This window comes from Caenorhabditis remanei, chromosome IV, assembly GCF_010183535.1.
Source record: "Caenorhabditis remanei strain PX506 chromosome IV, whole genome shotgun sequence".
Taxonomy (NCBI): domain Eukaryota; kingdom Metazoa; phylum Nematoda; class Chromadorea; order Rhabditida; family Rhabditidae; genus Caenorhabditis; species Caenorhabditis remanei.
Genome location: NC_071331.1, coordinates 10,152,851 through 10,171,938, shown reverse-complemented (window position 1 = coordinate 10,171,938; position 19,088 = coordinate 10,152,851). Strand labels below are relative to the sequence as shown.

The following is a 19,088-nucleotide window of genomic DNA, read 5'->3' as shown; positions in this document are numbered from 1 at the left end:
AATTTCCGGAGATTTCATAGTAATTCTGAGCAATGGAGGGCCCTTTTTGGTAATAATCCGAAAAATCGACTCGGCAGCGGGGACACCACACTGCTTTGTAATGTTGTCAGCAATAAGTTTATCATCAGGACCATCCGTATCCAGCATAAAATTTTTGACGATAATGGACGAGTTCCGAATGTCATCTTCTTTGGCGGAGTGAACTGCCTTGATAATTGATTGACTAGTTACTTTAGACTGAATAGTACTGGAAACAATATCTGCAAAGGATTTTTTCAATGGAGTCTGAAGCAAGTGACCGTTATGAATAGTCTTCTTCAATTCACTTAATTCCGATTTCATAGCATTGACTTCACATAACAGTTGAGAATTTTGGTTTTGATAACCTAGGATAATATTAGCCAGATTACGAATAATTCCAGCAAGATCATCATTTGAACAGTTTGCGGGAGTTCCGAAATTTGAAAGATTCACAAAAGCATTAGATTCGACAGGGGTATATTCTTCAATATCAATAGGATTCATATCACTTGACATAGCAGTATTAGTCACAGAATTAGTCTTCGTAATGAGATTCATAGAATGATCCAATAATTGAGTAGCAGATTCCGATTTCGTTCTTTTGTGGAGATAATTTTCCGGAGATTGGATGAGACTTCTTTTTTTGTTATCCTTATCAGTTTTATCCTTCCCCATTAGAAGAGAAAGAAGAAAAAACTTGATAAAAATAACAAAAATCAAGGGAAAATCGATAGTCACCACTCGGCGAGGAAAAGAGGCCACACTGAGGAAAAGAGGCCACACTGATAAGATAACTTTATCATTTCATTTCATTGAGCTTTCCCTAAAAAATCGCGATTCAGCTTGAAAATTAAAATTATACTTTTCGGACATTAATTAAAAATTAATTTTTATTTAGTCGTAATTTGTTTTCAGCAAAATTCGACAAAAAGTGCATGAAAATCTTCGAAAACGGAGAAAATTATGAAAATGTCTTTGAAAAAAAATGCAGTTTCAATTACGATAAACAGCACGCCATGGTGTAATGGCGGAGTGTCGTTGCAAGTTTCAGGTTTACGGTGAAAACATGGATCCTATATAACGCATTCTTTGTAAGACTCGAGCAACGTGTGCCCTAGGGCAAGATTTTTATAAAAACAGATACTATTGGTCATTAGTAACCCATACAAAAACTTTTGAGCTCGGGCTCCGAGTTACGGTAGTACTGTAGGTGCTCAAAGATCAAAAAAAATTTTTTTTTGTTTTTGACCGTAGAACGCTATAATTTTTGGAATGAAATGAGTATTGTTAGTGTAGTATTTTCTCAAAATTTTAAAACACGAAAATACCTATTTACGTACCTATATACGAAAATAACTATTTGTTCTATAAAAATTACAGTTTTTCCCAAAATTTCAGAAAAAATGGACTAATTTTGTTATATCTTGGTCAAAAATTATTTTCATGTTTTAAAATTTTGAGAAAATACTACACTAACAATACTCATTTTATTCCAAAAATTCTAGCGTTCTACGGTCAAAAACAACAAACAAATTTTTTGCTCTTTGAGCACCTACAGTACTACCGTAACCCGGAGCCCGAGCTCAAAAATTTTTGTATGGGTTACTAATGACCAATAGTTCGTTTGACTGCAATATCTAAGCTGTACCATGCATACAGGTCCTAGGCCCACACCCTTTGATTCCATGCTCGAGTCTTACAGAGAATGCGTTATATGCGAGCTATATGGAAGCACGCAGGATCCGTGCCACAAGCACCACGCCTCGAAGCATATCACTTCCGCGCGCGAAGCACATCGTTTTATGCGAGCATATGGGAGGTTATATGCTTCCATTTAGAATATGCCCCATATAGCATCCATCGCGAACCACCTGTGGTCGCCCTGGTTCCAGAAGGGCGCACCACTGAGTTCAACCCCAGCCCCCTATTGCAGCTAAGCATCCACGATAACCAGCGCCATCTACTCTTTTTTGTGAGTACTATTCATTAATCATGTAGTAATTTGGGAAGTTTCAGAGAGAAGAGACGAATGGAATTCAATCAAGAGCACGGCAAAGGATCGTGTCAAGCTACTGCTGAGGAATTCAAAGATCACCTATTAACGTAATATCCAATCCAATCATTATAAGTCCCTGACTGAAAAGTAATGGAAAAGTTTTCAGTTCACCGAATTTCCGATCTAATGAAGGACTGCTACTCGTCGAATCAAATTCTCTCTCGCCAGACGAAATCGATCCATTCTACAACGACGAAGAAAATGGACAGTCGACAATTCATGCGTACGGTGACTACACAAATATGTGATATCCCCTTCCCTTCAATATTTCATTTTTTATCATCTAGCCTCATGCTAATTATTTCTTGTGAATTTCCTGTGAACCATTTAGACGAGTAAGAATAATAAATCTATGTAATATGCTTCATTTTTTGTGTTTACATTACAGGTCATTAATTCTACTAGAACCAGAAAATTTTGATCCGGGGAACCCCTGCCCAAATTTTCCGCTGTCGACCGCCGAGGATGAAAATTGGTCCAAATTAGGACCAAATTTGATGTCTTTTTTGGTATCGTTTTGACACCGAGTGTTCATCCGCGTTTGGATCAAATTTCATCCGGAGCGGTTTGCCTGTGGACATGCGGCCACGGAATACGCAAGTCAAAGAAAGGAAAGAAATGACGACGCTTAGGCCGACAGTTTCACCCCACTTTTTCCGTTTTTCATTCCCCATGCTTTATCAGTGTTTTCGGCTCAGAAGGCGTAATTTTGAGAATTTTGAAAAAGGAAAATGACGGGCATCATTAAGAGAAAATTTCTGATCTTTTGGTCCAAACTTGAAGAAAATCGGTTCAGTAAGGAGGGCGGTAGGATCGGCGACATACGGACAAACATACAGAATCTGGTGTTTGTTAATAGTAAAGATTTTGGGTGTTGTGAAAGCTATAAAAAGTGTTAGTTTTACAATCTTAACGACACTTTTGAAAAGAAAAACAATGAAAAAGAAAACACGATTCATTACAATAAAATTCACACTTAAGAGACACTTTCTCTAGTGATGAACCTTAGGCCAACTGCCCATAGAACACATCGGCCAAACGCTATTAGCCTATTCGGTTTTTTTGATATTATCTCGGCAGTCGTGTGGCAACTTTTGGGCGGAAGTTGAGGTCGATTCGGCTTTAGATCGGATCTTGCTCACCTTTTGGCCGGAAGTTTAACGATTTCAGACTTTAGATCGGATCTAGGTCAGCTTTTGGGCGGAAGTTGAAGCAAATTCGGTACTTTTACCCGCAAGTTGAAGGAACGGCGACTTTAGATCGGATCTTGGTCACCTTCTGGTCAGAAGTTAAAAGAATGTCGGCTTTAGCTCGGACATTGGTCGGCTTCTGATCACAAGTTTCGAAATGACTGTCCGCTGCCCAGAAGTTGATCGGACCTTGGTCGGATGTTAAGAGCTTCGCGTGTCTCGCAACGCGTGCTTTTTGTTTTTTCAATCATTTTTCGAAGTTTTATTTATTTGTTTTTGAGTGAATTTTTCTTATTTGTATCAAATCTTACATTATTTTTCATTCAGATTACGAAATTTCTTGGAAAAAATCGAATTTCGTTAGTGGAGGTGCACAAGTTCAGTGGAAAAGTTATCGTAAGTCGATTTTTATCTCATAACCAAAAATCTCTAAGTTTTTTCAGGTTTTCACTAAAAAATAAACAATACGAACTTCCCACTTTAAATGTATCGTCAGAAGGTAATATTTACAAGTAAAAATCATATTTAATTAATGTATTTTACAGAAATTCATTGACGAAGTCTACATCTGGACAACAATGCGAGCACACCAGGGATACTTCGAAAAATCATTGTATTTAGTTGTTTTTTTTTTGTATTTTTTAAAACTTATACTTTTTTATGTATAGTCCTTTTAGTGAATAAATTGTAATATATGATATTTCAGCTGTTTTTGTGCGCGAAAAATAAATCAATAAGGCGATCGAGGGGTTCCATGGTCCGTGTCAGAAGTTGGTCGGAAGTTGATCGTATCTTGGTCGGCTTTAGCAGCGGTCTTGTCCAGAATCCGACCAACCTCCGAGCTGAAGCCGACCAACTTCCGCGCTAAAGTTGCCGGTGACTGCCGAGATGGGTCCATATGATGATCTTATGATGATCATATAAGAAAGCCGGAATTTGGAAGTTTTTAATTTTGATTAACAAAATACGAAAAACTTAAAAATTCCTGTGACTGCTCACAGGAAAACTTCTTTTTCGCAAAAAAGTGCATTATACCTGAAAATTCAACGTTTTTAGACAGAAAAAGTTGCAATCAGACCAAATGTAGATAGTTCTGTTGGGGAGTTCCAGTAAAATAGCAACTATGCGTTGTTTCCAGTTTCAACTAAGATAAAGCTTACGCTTTCTGAAACTTGACACCATTGATAAAATAAATACGTGAACTTTATTCAAATATCAGAAACACAGAATAGGCAATATCGCCAACTCTGTGAAAAAAAAATTAATTGAAGGAAAAATATAAAAACACGTGAACTAAACAGGGAGAAAAAGGCTTCCCAGAATCGGCAAGCTTGCCGATACTGTTATTAAAGAAAGATTCCAAAACATTTAGAAACGTGAACTCGGTGTCAGTAGAGAGAGTACTTCGTGGATAGAATAATCGGTCTTCGAAATCGTGAAAACTGTCGATAAGTTATAGTAGATGCCGAATAAACATATGAAATTGGTGTCCTTCAAGTCTAAGTTATCTGAAATAATGAGGATTTATAGAAAACTTTGGTTTCTTTTACTAACCTTTGTAAAGTTTTATTCCAATTGTATCAAAATGATTTCAGTGATAAACCAACACTTATATTTATTGATTAAAAAACAGATAAGAACACTGATAGCTTGGGTCCTGCAATATGAACTTGTATTATGTATATATCTTACCTGTCCGAGAGAAGAACGCTTTTTGAATAGTTTTCCATTGAGATAAACCAAAAATAAAGAACATTGCTCTAAAACTGTGTTTTTTTTTAAATCTAGGGCACGTTGATATTTTTCCAGCGCTTTCATTCCCTGATGCTCACTTGAATGCGAAGAAAATTCATTTCTCATTCAGCGGTAGCAATGTTTTCATTTTTGGTTTATCTCAATGGAAAACTATTCAAAAAGCGTTCTTCTCTCGGACAGGTAAGATATATACATAATACAAGTTCATATTGCAGGACCCAAGCTATCAGTTTTCTTATCTGTTTTTTAATCAATAAATATAAGTGTTGGTTTATCACTGAAATCATTTTGATACAATTGGAATAAAACTTTACAAAGGTTAGTAAAAGAAACCAAAGTTTTCTATAAATCCTCATTATTTCAGATAACTTAGACTTGAAGGACACCAATTTCATATGTTTATTCGGCATCTACTACAACTTATCGACAGTTTTCACGATTTCGAAGACCGATTATTCTATCCACGAAGTACTCTCTCTACTGACACCGAGTTCACGTTTCTAAATGTTTTGGAATCTTTTTTAATAACAGTATCGGCAAGCTTGCCGATTCTGGGAATCCTTTTCTTCCCTGTGTAGTTCACGTGTTTTTGTTTATTTTTTCCTTCAGTTCATTTGTTTTTCACTGAGTTGGCGACGTTGCCGATTCTGTGTTTTTGATTTTCTAATAAAGTTCACGTATCAACGGAGTTGAGTGATTATAATGTTTGCCTCATTATGAATAGGAATTGAGTGGAGCACAGAATAAATAGATATTCCGAAAAAATGTGTTATCTCTGATGAAACTTCCGAAATTTCCCAGAATTATTGAGAAAAAGCGATTTCTTGATTTTTTTGGGGTCCCCCAAAAAAATTTTGAAAACTTTGATTTGTGAGTGACAAATTAAAAATTTCCAAATTCCGGCTTTCTTATATGATGATCATTGTCTCTTAATATCCCATTCAACTTTACTCTTCGTCGTTTTGCTCGTCGTCTTCAGTGAGAAACTTTCTCCAATTTGGAACGTTGACTTTTGTCAAATAACGTATTTCGTGACAATTTCTGTCTTGGAGTAGAAGCCAAGTATGTGGAAATGTAGACGCACCGATGGCAACTATATTATAGTAACGCATCTGAAATATCAACGTTATAGAGACCGCTTTTTTCTTCAAAAAAGACCCACTTTTGGCCACCCGTTTGTTGGTCCAAAATCCACAGGGTAAGGATTTCCTATCAAATCTCGAAAATTTCGGTAGAAGAAGGTCATTGGATTGCTCGAATTTGTACCTAGTTGAATCGTGTCCGTCGTCAGTCTTTCTTTTTTTTGAGGTTGACAAAGTTGGAGCTGCTGGAGAGCATTGTTTTTCAAAGTAGAATTCGGATCATTTTTCAAAATCCACGATTTCGGGAACGACGAACTTTGTATTCTTTTCGTATTTTCCATGTCTGCTGTTGTCACTCTTCTTGAACTGGAATTCTCATTCACATCAGCACGGTTCTCTTCTTCAACATCATAATACAATGAATTGTGATTCGTTGTAGGATTATCGGTTGTCTATAAACATGTATTTGTGGAAAAGTCTCTTCCCCGTTGCAGAAAAGTATTAAGTTTGAGATTAATTATATATTGTAGTCACTCTCATTTTTGTTGCTCTTAAGGAATATATCACCTAACAGTATCGTCCAGTAAGATACACAATTTGGCAATTTTCAGTTGAAAATAAACAACTTTGAGAGGGTATTACGGTATTACTGATTGTCCCACAAAATAAATTATGTTCAAACCATACAGAACAAAGGTGGAGCTTCATTTTTGTAGTTGACAACGATTTTTGAGCTGTCTACTTAAAATGACCTAACTCTCTAGGGAGTCTCCGTACAAAAAGCTGTCAACTACAAAAATGAAGCTCTACTTTTGATCTGTATTATTTGTACATAATTTTGTGGGACAATCGGGAATACTGTAACACCCTCTCATAGTTGATCATTCTCAACTGAAAAAAGACAAATTGTATATATTACTGCACGGTACTGTATCTCAATGACGTCATCAACTGGAAATATTCTCGAAACTCCACTTTTTTGGGAAAATTTGTAAAAATGTCAGATTTAGAGATTTCAGAGCTGATGGAAACTTGTTTGTTTTTGTGATTTTCGATAAAATCAATTTATCTCAAAATGATCTCAAATGATGATATGCTCGCAGAGGACGATTAGTAAGGAGAGTGTATCACAGTGTTACTTAATGTCTTAAAATACCCAGACTTGTCACGGGCCGGGCCGAAATCAGAAAAAAATGTTTTTTTTTTTTGAATTTTTTTGAAAAAGAGTAGTTTTTGAATAAAAACTCAAAATTCAATCAAAAGGTGAATACGTATGATAATTTAAGCATTTTTACGCTAACTTTTTGAAAATTTTCAGAAAATTTTGTAAAAAAATGAGTACCAATTTTTGAATCCGGGCCGGGCCGAGCCGAGCCGAGCAAAATTACAGCCCGGCCCGGCCCGATTTTTGACAAGTCTGAAAATATTCATTTTTGTGTGAATGGTAGATCAAACAAAGCATTTTGGAAGATGACACACCATTTTCAGTGGAAAATAATGGTATTTTGAAACTGCATAAATTGATGAACCATAACTTTTTAGAAAGGATTTGAACAAAATAGTTGTTAACTACAAAATTGAAGCTCTAGGTTTGATCTACATTTCTAATATCTATCGACACTATGCTAAAAGCTGTTACACCGAGACGCATGTAATTAAAAGCAGTCATTTTTCAGACTCTCTGCTCAATTCATTACTTCCTACATCAAATTGGAAAGATGTTAGCAAGTAATGGAAGACAAAGGTTGGTGAAACTTTTATAGTTTATTTACAAATAATTTACTGGCGTACATTTGCTGGTTCCACTGTATATGTTCGATGCATGTTTTCCTGGCTCGTTTCTCCGTTATTCCGATATTCGTTTTCACGTGGATTCTCAATTTCGAGAGATATGTCCGAAAGATCGTATTGTGCAGGGTGCCCACTGGAGCGATTCGAAAGAGACTGGAAAAATAATTGTTGAGAAAATAAATAAAGGAGTCTCTCTCCAAATGAAAATGTCTTTTTCTTTTGCAAATTTCAAATAATCCCTCGATTTTGAGAGATTCTTAAATTCAAGAAAATCGGAGCTAGTTAAAAAATTTACCTAGAATGAGAACGAAGTATTTTTTTTGAGCATGGAAACATTCAAAGTTGGAATTGCTCCTCTAATCTCAAAAGTTTGGGACTTACAGTACCGGTCAAAAAGTCATGGATTTTGACCGTTTTCAGTTGTAATTGTCCAACTTTGAAAGTGTGTTATGATGATTCTGATTGTCACATTCAGTAGATTTTTGACACTTAAAACTATCATAACTCTCTAGGGAGTCTCCGTACAAAAAAGTTGTCAACCACAAAAATGTAGCTCCACTCTTGATCTGTATGATTCATTAAAAACCTACTGAATGTGACAATCAGAATCATCATAACACACTCTCAAAGTTGGACAATTTCAACCAAAAATGGCGAAAGTTCATATCTTTTAAGTAGGGATGTTGCGGGCCGCCTTCGCCTTCACGCGGCGCCTTCTTCATTTCCCAATACGGCGAAAAATACCGTATTCATTTCCAAGACAGGCGATTTTCGCCTGTTTAGTTTTTTTCTTGCGGTTTTCATTACCGCTCTTCATTTCTCGGCAAGCAATTTTTGCCGCTTTTTGAAATTAATTTCTACACAAAATTTGAAAAAAACAGCATTTTTTACACTGGGAAATGAAACGCGTCAAAAATTGCCGTTTTAAAAACAGGCGAATGCGGCCTTCGCCGGATATGAAAAAGGCGAAGGTTGCCTTCGCAAGAAATTGAAGCGGCGATTATCGCCGCCGGCGGAAATGAAAAAGGCGAAGGTTACCGTAAAACGCATTTTTAACATCCCTACTTTTAAGAGATTTTTTTTCGGGAATACGATTCATCTCGAAATGATCTTAAATTATGATATGTTTGCTTATGACGATTCGTAGAGAATGAATAGAATCTGAATTTTCGCTCAAAACTTAAATTAATATTATTGAGAAGAGGCCGAAAAAACTATTCTAAAAGAGATAAGAGACTTTATCTAGTTTTAAAGAAAATACAATTAATGAAAAGACAATTCAGTAATCATGTACTCGCATTCGAGTACTCAACCGGTTGATTATTGTTATTATTTTAATTTCTTATTTCCTTTTTCCTATTGTTTTATATTTCTTCCTTTTATAATTCAAATGATTCAAATGTCTCCTTTCCTAACTTTTGACATGAGTCATTCTCTGTTTGTATGACCTTTCAGCACCCGTCGCCCCAGGGTGCCTCTTGGGCAATTGTACCATTAATTCTTTGTATCTTACACCCCTCTAATCACGCCCCTATTTCCTTAGCTTGACCCTCTCCCGCATCTTTCTCACTTTTCACCTTACACCCGAACGACTCGTGTGACCCACGATCGTTCCCCTCATCAATTGTATTCAACTGTTAAAAGTAATCTAATAGATGTATTATTGAAAGAGCGAAGTCTATTGAACCATCGCATCGCAAAAGGACGAGATATTCATTCTAGTCTATTTTAAATCATACGTTTGTTCCGTTATCGTTGTTGTAGCTGGATGAGTCCCCTACAAATGTCGGTCCACGTCCGCCAAGAAAGTCTTCTCGATAATCCGATATACGGGAGATGTCGGCGAAATTGTAGTGGTGACGGGGAGGATTCAATTGGCGAGGAGTACTCTGGAAAAATCATTCTTATATATAAAAGACAAGTGCACGATAATTCAATCGTAACCTATGCAAACGCGCTTTGTTGAGACTACATTTTGGTAATATTATTTGACGCCTAAATTGCAATTTTTTGATTTTTTTTGTTTTTTCAAAAAATTGGCCTTTCTCGATTATATTTATCCTTAAAACTATTTCTTGACAAAGATTTTCAGTTTAAACAAAAAAATTTAGGTAAGCGATTTTTCTCAAAAGAGCGCGTTTGCATAGGTTCACTTTGAATTATCGTGCAAGTGGTGTTTGTCTGTTTGTCTGAGGCACTGTCCGCAGCGGTTTTGGAAAGCGAAGAGAAACTGAGTCAGTGGGCTAAACCGAACTGGCGTGCTTTGGACAGCGACAGCCGCTTTAGATCACTCGGCCATGTGGGCACACTCGAAAGACAATGACTACGTGAATGAAGAGAGACCAGTCGGCTCAACCGCCGAATGCGGGGGAGACAGGCTGGTGATAAATAAGAAATTATCAGATATAGGAGTCTCGAACCTACTGAATGTGTATATTAAAAACCTACTAAATTCAAGACAAAAAGGGAGAGATAAGAGAATTCGTTGTTTTTCGGAAACTAAAAATCCAGTTTCGATCTCTAATTTCACCGTTAAAGTTGTACATGAACCAGTTTGAAAACGGGTTTATAGGTTTTCGATAACTATGGACCGATTTTCAAATTTGTAAAACTGGTTAGAAATGTACTCTTGGAGTGAAGATACCGTAACCCGAACTCCTTTGGAGAAGACTTCCAACGTTTCGGAGATAATTTATTTCATCCCAAAATCAATGAAGTAGTTTTTCGGTTAATTCTGAACTCGTTCATACTTTAGAATTGTGCAATTCTTCTTTATACGGTATGAATCCAAACGGACAGTAGCCGTTGTGAATGAGAGGGTTCGTGTAACAATGTAACTTTGCCCGATTGCGTTAAAAGCATTTACTCATTCTATTTCTAGCAAACCTTATCTCAAATTGTCATTTAAGTTCAAGTATTCATCTATATTTATCTTTTTCGAGTTTTTATCGTGTCAAAACTAAATTTTAGAGAAATAATGCAACCATGATCCATTGACACGGATTAGAGAGAAGAGACGCAGACACTACGGCCTCGCTGAAGTTTTGAAATTGATTTTTTCCCCCGTTTTCTCGTTTGTTTCTTATGTTTTTCACCAAAACCTTTCGATATTTAGTGTTTTTCTGAGAAATTGAACAACGGTAGAACTATTTTTATGAAATCGCGAAATGATGCGTAAAAAACGATTTTAAAGGAAAATAGCTGCGCGTAGCAAAAGTTGAGAAGTTAAAAAACTGGGGAACTGTTCCCTACTACTAATTTGGTTATTTCTAGTTCTAATCGAAAGCTCAATCCGTTTTCAGGTAGATCGGTAAGTAAGGTAAGTTAGTTTTCGAAGAATTAGAAACAATCAGATGCGAGCGATAAAAAAAACCGCATAATGCATGATTTTCGATGACAATTTCTGACTATTTACTTTGACGAATTTCAACGAATTTGAACATTTCTGCCATGCCATCTGCTAAAATTGGCTTGTTTAGTCGAACACTCTTCTAATTTCGCCGAAAACTCTGACTTATCGCTCGCAATCCGATTTTTTTCAAAAAAATAAATCGGAAACAAGTAAAATCTATGGGTTAAATCTTTTGATTTGAGAGAATTTAGCTAAACTTCGAATTACTTTCTCATTTTTTCTGAAAAATAATTCGGAAAACGTTTAATTTCATCAGTTTTGCATAACAGTTCAAACGTTTGTCTCAAAATTTTCAACTGGAGCCGAAAAAACGGAAAATCAGCCACGATAATCATTTTCGAGTCAAAAAAGAGTTGATTTTCACTGAAACTTTTAATTCTGCCGTAATTCACGTACAGTCAGAGGAGTACTTTGATCACTAATATAACTATTTTTGTGTACTAATAGAACAATTTGCCGGAAAACAGTAACTTCAATTTAATTTTTTCGGTTTAATCGTATATTAGTACTGCATTTTGAGCTATTTTGAGTTTTTACAGTATTGACAGAACTACATGGTGAAAAACTTAAGAAATTATCGAGAAAGGAGAAAGTGCCTAAATTGTTGAAAAAAGGGAAGAAAGAACGATGGAATGAAAGTTTTAGGATGTTTCAGATATTACACAAAGATCCAAGGAGCGGAGAATAACAGAGGATCTGCTAGAATTATGTAATGTTTTTAGGGAATATTCTAAAACCAGTCGGGAAACGCCGCCTAACGGCGGCTACCCTCCTGGCTTCCGCCGATTTAGGGCAAATTCTAGGACTTTAAGTGCAGTCACAAAATGTTTCAAAAAAATAATATTTATTTATCAAAAATGTTAATGAACAAAACAACAAAGTTAGAAATAATTGAAAGGAAATAAGAGGTTTACTGGAGAACTTCTTCGTAAACTATGTTGTTGACTTTTCCGGATGCGGATTCGATTCGGATCCCGTCCTTTGAAGTAGTTCTAGACAGGGCAACATACAGTTGCCCATGAGAAAAAATGGGCTCATCCACCTTCAGTCCAATCTTCTCGAATGTCTGTCCTTGTGATTTGTTGATGGTCATGGCGAAGGAGAGACGGATTGGGAACTGGAGACGACTCATGATGAATGGGAGTCCCTTTTCGTAGTTCAGCTCGATCTTTGGAATAAAGACCATTTGTCCTTGACGTGGTCCATTGATGAATTTGCACTGTAGAACCTAAAATGATAAATTAGGAAAGTTTTTAAAAGCTGAAACTTACTCGTGCTCCCATATCATCTACCACCAATCTGGTGCCATTGCACAAAGAGTTCTTGACGTCCAAATTCCTCAGAAGCATCACGATCGCTCCTTTTTTGAGACGAAGAAGATGTGGAGGCATTCCAGATGGTGTCATCTGGTTCAGGAGTTCAGTTGTGAAGTTCAAACTGTCGTTGATTTCTCCACCATCTTTGTGAGTAATCTCATCAAGGGACGTATAGCTTCTCAACTCTCCTGGCATCTTGTCGAGTACTGAATTGTTGACTTCTAGAGCTTCCTTGTTGCGTGGTGTCAGAATTGCTACTTTTGCCAATTGGTTGACATCGCCACTGGCCAAAAGATCTCCAAAAACTTCCTCTGCGAGATCTCCATGAGACTCCAATCCATCTGGAATTGGCATTTCTCCGGTCACTGGTGCTCCAACCTTTCCATCGCCAATATCCAAAAGCTCATTCTTCCAATCGAGGGCATCTCCAGTCAATCTCATGTTGGTCTTGAGGTGGAAAACTTTGAATTCGTTCCAAAGGAATGACTTCTTGATGCAGTTGGCAATTTGATCATCTGCTCTTCCATTATCGACAACAGGGAGTACTTGTCGGAAGTCTCCTCCTAACACCACCACTTTTCCACCGAATGGCTCATCGTTCCCTGTGATTTCACGGAAGAGCTTGTCGACAGTTTCCAAAGCAGCTTTTGGAGACATTGGAGCCTCGTCCCACAGAATCATTGATACGGAGGCCAAGACCTTTGCCAAGGCGGAGTTTGGCTTCATCGTGGATGACTTACAGAAGTCGTTGATGTTCAACTTGCAGATGGAGGCTACAGTACGTCCGTTTGGAAGAAGTGCTGCTGCGATTCCAACCCATGCCATCGGAAGGATTGTTTTTCCTTTTCCCATGATGATGTTTGCCAAGCAGTTGTAAACGAATGTCTTTCCACTTCCGCCTGGACCGTCAATGAAGAAGAGACCACCAAAATCGAGAGCATCTAGAATTGCCTCAACGGCTTCAGACTGTTCAACGTTGAGTAGCGATTTCATCTCTTCTCCTTTCTTCTCACATTCCTTCAAGTCAACAAAGTGAGTTGCTGAAGCCACTGGCTGATAATCCTTATTGATCCACTGCCTAATATCTCCGTTCATGGCTTCCATCCTATCTTTCATATCATGATAAGCCAATGATTCAGCTTCTTTGGGAGTGTATCCCTGATGCTCAAAATCTTCGGAAAGATCTTTGAGGAATCTGGAAAAAGAAAATCAATTGAGTTTTCAAAAAGTTAAAAATTCTTACTTATTCCAAAGTTCCTCCGGATTGTTGATGTTCTCAAAAAGTAGAAGCATCACAAACAATCCACGAAGTTGAGCTGCAGAGTGGAATCCAGCTGCCTCGGAGAGAGTTTGTTCGTACATCGTGTCATCTGAGAGGTATCCAGAAGCTCTGGCAGCTTCCACAAATGTGTCCAACTTCTTTCCTTGAACCGTGTGTAGATCATCGAAACTTGTGGCTCCTTTGGTGTACAGAAGAAGTTGACGAAGAGCATATCTTTCTCGATTTTTAGGCGAGATGAAGTACATTCTTCCCAAAGACGTTTCCATGGTTTTCCTTGGCTGCCACGTAGTTGTACTTGTATTGAATGTGAAGTGTTCTGGCATCTCATGGTAGAAGTATTGCCTGGAGTCTTTGAGAGTCGGAGGTAAGGATCCATCCGGGAGAACTGCTTCTTGACACTTTTTGTTGATAGAAAACCATGCAGTGAGTTTTGTGTTTCTGGATTGAGCTCTGTTAACTGCCTGTGCCTCATCTCCACGTTGGAAAATAATGTTTTGATCTTCTGGAAGGTGGACGGCAAGGTGGAGCACTTTACAACTTCTGTAGGACATCGGGAACTTGAACAGATGATGGACAGCTTCTGGTGCACAAACAAAGCGAGTGTCCAAATAATGCTTAATTTCATCAACGACTTCTGTCTCTTTTCCATCGACAACTCGGATCAGGACACATGCTCTTGTAGTTCCTTTATAGACGTACTTGAAGATGTACTTGACTGCCGACACAGCTCCACACACTTCCAAATTGATGTGGCACTTGTACTTTGTAAGGAACCATGGAGGGTACGGTACCACACTTTGGTTGGTGAGTGGAACAACTTGTCCATCAATCTGGTACTCCACACATCTGCCATCATCACGTCTTCTGTACAATGAGAATCCGTCGTGGTCGGTAGACGTGGTGTCACGGAATTCTTTTGGAAACTTCTTGTCACATGATCCATTTTTTTGCATGCATGGAGATTTAGGGTTGTGAACTCCACAGGGACGATGCATCATGAGGGTGGTTACCAATTCATGCAAAACTGGATTTTCATCTTTGTTTGGAATTTCCGCTGAAATAATCCGGTCAACATCAGCTGCAGTTCTGAAATACGAAAAGTTATTTGAAGGCCAAGTCCTGAAGTTTAGCTTACCTCGGTTTGGATCCCGGCTTCATGATAATGAGCATGTGCATGTGCGGAAGTCCACGCTTTTGGAATTCGATAACGTAGATGTAAGCCGACACATCTCCAAGAACACGGCGCTTGAAAAGATCTTCTCGGATCTCGGAAATTTTGATATCGAACACTCGTGTCACGAGGTCCGGTCTATCAAGTGCAACCTGCCCAGGAAAAAGACATTCCTGGATTTCAGCCCATTTCGGGTTACTTGTCATTGTCAAGAAGTAATCCGGTTTGCCAAGCCTTGCCACCATTGCCATTGAATCTTGATACTTCGAAATCATGTCTCTTGGAGATCCAGTAAAGGAAGCTGGCAGCGTAATTCTAATTCCAACAGGACCCTTCTCCTCTCCGACGACATAATCCTGAAGTCCACTAAGGGATTCAACATGGAGCAAAGACTGATTGTTTCGAATGAAATTCAGATTGTTTTGCTCAACTCGCGTCCAAACGTCCACCACATATTGTTGAAACAGTTTTCTTGATCGAAAAAGTGGAGAAAACTCTTTTCGGACATGAAGATTATATGCGTAAAACTCCCGCATTGTGACCCTTTGCCTTTTCCCTCTAGACTTGGTGTAGTCTATGTTCGGGTGCCAACCAAATTGTCCAGTAGGGAATAGGAGTGGATAAGTCATTGGATCACAATTTGGGTCAGTCAGCAGGATGGAATTGATGTTTCCACTTCGTTGATACACAGTGGTCCCTCTCTTCCCCGGAATCTCATCTGAATCACCGACGTAAACGACGGCTACTTCATTGGCGGTGGATTCCTGGTATCTAGAAAAAGGAATTGAATACAATTTCATTTTCAGCTTTATTACCTTCTGTGATCATCTTGACTGCGTGTTTCAAAAGTCATGGTGATATTTCGCTCTGGTCTCTTCTCCAAAGCTGCTTTCTCTTTCTCTTCGTTTTCCACTTCGTACATCATTTGGAACGACTGTGCGTGAGGATGATTTTCTTTCAGAACTGAGATCAGCTTTTCGAACAATTCCTTGGAGCAGGGAGAATTCATGTCCCGTCCAGCCAACTCAGCAGCAGCTTGCTCTGTATCCATGATGAAGACTTGAGCAAAGTTCCGTGGTTGACCGACCCCAGGATGAAGATCTCCGATCAAGTGGTAGACTTGCTTGTGGATACGGTAGCAGTACGGTCCTCCAGTTGGCATTTGAACATCCGCTTTCATGCAGGCCATTGCAAGCGAGTTGTTATATTGCCGAATGTTCTCGATGAAATTCTTGGACTCTTTCCAAAGATTCTGATCTTTAGAATCTTTGTTTGTAAGAAACAACTTCTTGAGAGCAAGTGGAATGTTCTTCTGCTCTATTTTTACGGCACCGGACATACAACATGCAGTAAACTCTCCTTTAGTTGTTGTTTCGCCTGAAATTTAACGACCTCGCTTTCTTTTCAGAACCGAAAACTTACATTTGAAATAGAAAGCTCCACAGAAAGTGCACTCCTTGTCCATTCTGCCACAATAATGAGTGTCTGGGCGGTCATCTGTAGCGGCGATTCCGAGAAAAACAACCGAACGCTTTCTTTTCCTTACTCGGTCAACCTCCTTTCTTGCTGATGTTTGTGCCGTGCTTGCATTTGATCTTGCAGCAACCTGTCTTTCAGCTTCGGTTTTGCGTCTTTTGTCTTTCACTTCCACCGACTCTGTAGACCTCCTTTTTGCTGCACTCGTCTTGTCTGAGTGGTTTCTTAGCTCCTTCTCATCGGAAGTTTCTTGTGATCTTTTTGAAACCATTTGTTTAGCCATGGATTCCACTCGGTTAGTCCTCACTTGCCGACGTTCTTGGGATCTACGAAGAGAAGATTGTTTTGCAACTTTTTGCAGTCGTAGTTCTCGTGCTTCTTCAGTTTCTGATTTCCGTTTATCGGCTATTCTGGTAGCATCGACTACTCTTTTTTGCTGGAAAGAAACATACGGTTTCATTGCATGTTTTACGAATTAACCTTTTTCTTATCCCGTTTTCTCACTGAGTTTTGAGACATCAACTGAGTGTCCTCGATGCCGTCAATAATTCCACTTCGTGACGGACCGGCCATGTCGTCTAGAGCTGCAGAATCTTGAGACATCAGTTGGGTGTCCTCGATGCCATCAATGATTCCGCTTCGTGGAGGACCGGCCATGTCGTCTGACGATGGAGAGCCTTGAGACATCAGTTGGGTGTCCTCGATGCCATCAATGATTCCGCTTCGTGGAGGACCGGCCATGTCGGTATCGTCAGAAACGTGTGATAAAGAAGAAAAGTGTGACATAATGAAAAAATGAAATATGAATAAAATTCTGTGCAATATTCTCGTCCTTTTATATCATGTGACTGATTTGTCCCAGAAGCTTCTATTGATATCAAGAATCTTCCCAAAATTTCTCAAAATTTCTAGGCTATTCTCTAGTCTTCTAGGTTCTTCTTAAATATTTTCGAAGATTCTCGAAGTTTCTAGGTCCTTCTTCAAAGTTCTCAAAACTTCTAGGTTCTTCTCGAATGTTCTCGAAGCCTCTGATTGGCTCGAGAACAGAAAATGAGTCTTATAACAATTTCCAAAAAACCTATACACTGCGCGCGGATCGAACCTACGCACAGTTGAGTAGACACCATCTCGCCTAACCTCTAGACCACGCGGGGGCACCTGTGACGTTGGGTGAAGGGGCGTTCATGTCTCCGAGACATTTCAATTATTCACATGAAATTCCGGAGCGAAAGGAAGCGACTTATCCAGACGACGTCAAATTTAATATTTTCGAAAAATGAAAAGTTCGGGCATCAACTAAGCCTAATTTCCAATCTATCTATCAAGGTTTCATAGAAATCTGCCCACTACGGAAGGAGTTATGATCGGCGACAAACAAACAGACAAACGGAATCTGTTGAATATTATTAGTAAAGATAAGACCCAGAATAGAAGGGAACCGCTACTCAAAAATCGAAAAATCGAGCGCTGGTAGCTTACTGATAGGCCGCCCACAGAGGTGCTCCCTTTGCCTGGCAGCGGTCGGCAGATAGCTCATGACTTTCCGAGTGTGAATGAATCCACTTACCGTGAGTGGGTGCTGATTCGAGCTGCGCACATCTCTACCAACAGAAGGACGAACGTCTCGAACAGAAGGACGAACGTCTCGAACAGAAGGACGAACGTCTCGACGATTTTTCTGAATCTGGTAATTTTAGTGGAATACAACAATGTAAATCTAACCCTTTTTGTCTTCAGTTGGAGTCTTTTTCGATTCTTCTCCCGGTTGATTGCGTAGGAAGATGGCTGAAATGGATGATGTAATCAGCCATACAGATAATTAACTAATTAACAAGTTCAGAGACTTCAGAGACAGTCTCCAAGGCCCCCTGATTTTGTGCTCGATTTCTAATTGTTTCAATTACAGAAGAGTTTTAAACTAGATGATTTTTCGATAACTAGCACTCACTATCTTCGAAGCAGTTGTTCTATTTCCAGATTCGGATCCACCATTCGACGTGAAATCGATATTGTTTCCAGTGATGTGGACCGATCCTCCTGAGGATATATTAACGACTAATCCTTTCTCGTTTTGCGAAATGTTTTTCTCATCGACGCTTCCATTTTTTTCTGTTTTCGATGATGACGATCCCATTCTAAAAAAATCGGATGTCGGTGGAGATTTTTGACAAGTCTGGATCAGAGTTGTTGGGAAGTAAACTCGGAAGTTAGACGGAAGTGAGTTTTATTTCGACAATATGAAACGAACTTCAAAACTATGAAGTTAATATGTTGTATTTATGGTTTTACTACCCTTCGAGCATAGAAAATTCCGAAATTTTTCTTATCCCCTACCAGTAGACCTGAAAAAGTCTTCACTTCCGACTTCCGACTTCCGGGTTTCAAATTCGGCTGCTTTTTCGGGTCTACTGGTAGGGGATAAGAAAAATTTCGGAATTTTTTATGCTCGAAGGGTAGTAATACCATCAATACAACATATTAACTTCATATTTTTGAAGTTCGTTTCATATTGTCGAAATAAAAGTCACTTCCGTGT

At 38.6% G+C, this 19,088-nt stretch overlaps 2 protein-coding genes across 2 annotated transcripts; one reads left to right on the top strand and one right to left on the bottom strand.

The window, feature by feature from the left end:
* Positions 1-2,050: 2,050 nt before the first annotated feature.
* On the top strand, positions 2,051-2,325 carry GCK72_013121 (uncharacterized protein; the record flags this gene model as incomplete). Its single annotated transcript, XM_053729660.1, has 2 exons — positions 2,051-2,124; positions 2,184-2,325. 2 exons carry the CDS (start codon positions 2,051-2,053, stop codon positions 2,323-2,325), a joined length of 216 nt encoding a protein of 71 aa, XP_053584432.1.
* Positions 2,326-5,969: 3,644 nt separating this feature from the next.
* Positions 5,970-17,293, bottom strand: GCK72_013120 (uncharacterized protein; the record flags this gene model as incomplete). The annotated part of the gene is made up of 11 exons (XM_053729659.1): positions 5,970-6,134; positions 6,185-6,556; positions 7,896-8,048; positions 9,635-9,784; positions 12,350-12,535; positions 12,579-13,818; positions 13,867-14,991; positions 15,041-15,847; positions 15,892-16,453; positions 16,499-16,988; positions 17,033-17,293. 11 exons carry the CDS (start codon positions 17,291-17,293, stop codon positions 5,970-5,972), a joined length of 5,511 nt encoding a protein of 1,836 aa, XP_053584431.1.
* Positions 17,294-19,088: the final 1,795 nt, after the last annotated feature.